Genomic DNA, 1,626 nt, shown 5'->3' on the forward strand with positions numbered 1-1,626 from the left:
CGTCTAATTTGAAGGGGGGGGGTCTGGTTGACCTTTGATGACCTCTACAAATATTTCTTTGTATCTTTAAAATGATAGCGGCACAAACGGAATTTTTGCTGTACAAACCAGCACAATGGTCGCCCATCCAGAGTATGAATTGATATCTGTGTACCTTTGGAATAGTGTATTTATCCAGGACGGTGTCTTTGTTTGCTGTTCGGGGCACATTGAGGGGAATGATGTTGCCCATCCTCTGTATCTCATGGATGACTGCGTTGGTGTAGGGCAGGTTATCTCTATCAGACATAGAGGGCTGCCTGGATGGACCAATCACAGCGTCTATCTCAGCCTGGACATGTTCTGCACACAGAGAGAACATCACAAGCTGCTCCAGTGGTTCATTGAAATGCCCATAGAATACCATCTGAACCAAAGCAGGACTGACAGGTTGGTGAGTGGTGTTAGCTAGATGCTTTCAGAGACACAGTTCGACTTCTAACACACCTTGTATGTCAGGATAGTAGATCATGTAAAGGAGACCCCAGTGTAAAGTGGTTGTGGTGGTTTCAGTTCCAGCACCAAACAGGTCCATGATGCAAAAACACAAATTCGTATAATCAAAACCTGAATCTGTGTCTTCTTTCTGTAAAACAGGAGCCAAATGAGGAAACTAGAGTCAGATGAGAACATTTGTTTGCATGTATTAGAAGAGCATCAGCACAGTAGAATAAAGTAAACCTCTCACCCCTCCCATCTCTATGAGGAAGGAATCAATATAGTCTCTAGGTGATGATGGGTCAAGGTTCTCTTTGTGTTCTCTAATCTTGATTTGTATAAAATCAATTAACTCCTTTGTGATAGAGAATAACTTCTGATGGGCCCCAGGCAGCCGCTTCATCAGCCAAGGCATTATGTTATAAATCTACAAGGCAAGAAAACACCAGATCAATTAAAACAGAGATCCATTTTGTTGTTTATATCAGAGGTCCATTGATTTATTTTGTCTGATTACATTTGAATTCGTTAATTCAAAAGGATACCCAAGTATAAGTCCAGATCTCCTTTAGAGAGATCAAATAGTTAATTGGTAAGCATACAGTCTGTTGGCCGAGAAGCCCATGATAAACGTTTTGGAGAGATCTTTAGTGTAATGAAAAGGCCGACTCTTCTTGTGGATATGTCTGTTTAAAGTTCAGTGGGAAGCACTTTGGGCGAGGTCTGTCACAAAAAAAAAATAATGTCCAGCATTCAATAAACCTCCAAGGAGCTTCTTAGAACTGAAAGTACAGGGCTGCGATCTGACCTGAACTGGGAGGAACTGTACTCCCGATTTGCCATTTTTTGTCATAAAAATATTATATTCAGATCACTTTTAACAGCTTTTTACAAGTTTAAATTAATTCAAACCAAAGTCCTTGATACGTTGTTTTCTGTTGTGCAAAAAGCAATGTGTTCTGGGCCTTACTGATTGTTTATGTCCTGTCTGTTTATTGCGCAACAGACAATACAATAAACAAAACAATAAACATATTTTTTAAAGCAGTCATAACCTGTTATTTTATTTATACAATCCTGGACCGGGCCGCCTTTTAAAGTTGCTTTTTGTATCTCTGCTTCTGTCTCCTTGAACCCTAGTCGGCCTCA

At 40.2% G+C, this 1,626-nt stretch overlaps 1 protein-coding gene across 1 annotated transcript in view; it reads right to left on the reverse strand.

Moving 5' to 3' along the window:
- Positions 1–929, reverse strand: part of LOC107099581 (cytochrome P450 2J2-like) — a 9,926-nt gene extending 8,997 nt beyond the window's left edge. Inside the window, exons 1-3 of the mRNA XM_015397768.1 lie at positions 728–929; positions 487–625; positions 155–342 (exon numbers count right to left, since the gene is read on the reverse strand). Of these exons, the coding sequence (XP_015253254.1) occupies positions 155–342; positions 487–625; positions 728–892 (492 nt within the window). The 5' untranslated portion in view covers positions 893–929. The remainder of the gene's footprint in view (positions 1–154; positions 343–486; positions 626–727) is intronic.
- Positions 930–1,626: the final 697 nt, after the last annotated feature.

The sequence above is a fragment of the Cyprinodon variegatus genome, unplaced genomic scaffold (genome assembly GCF_000732505.1).
Source record: "Cyprinodon variegatus isolate N-32 unplaced genomic scaffold, C_variegatus-1.0 Scaffold886, whole genome shotgun sequence".
NCBI classification, from domain to species: Eukaryota; Metazoa; Chordata; class Actinopteri; order Cyprinodontiformes; family Cyprinodontidae; genus Cyprinodon; species Cyprinodon variegatus.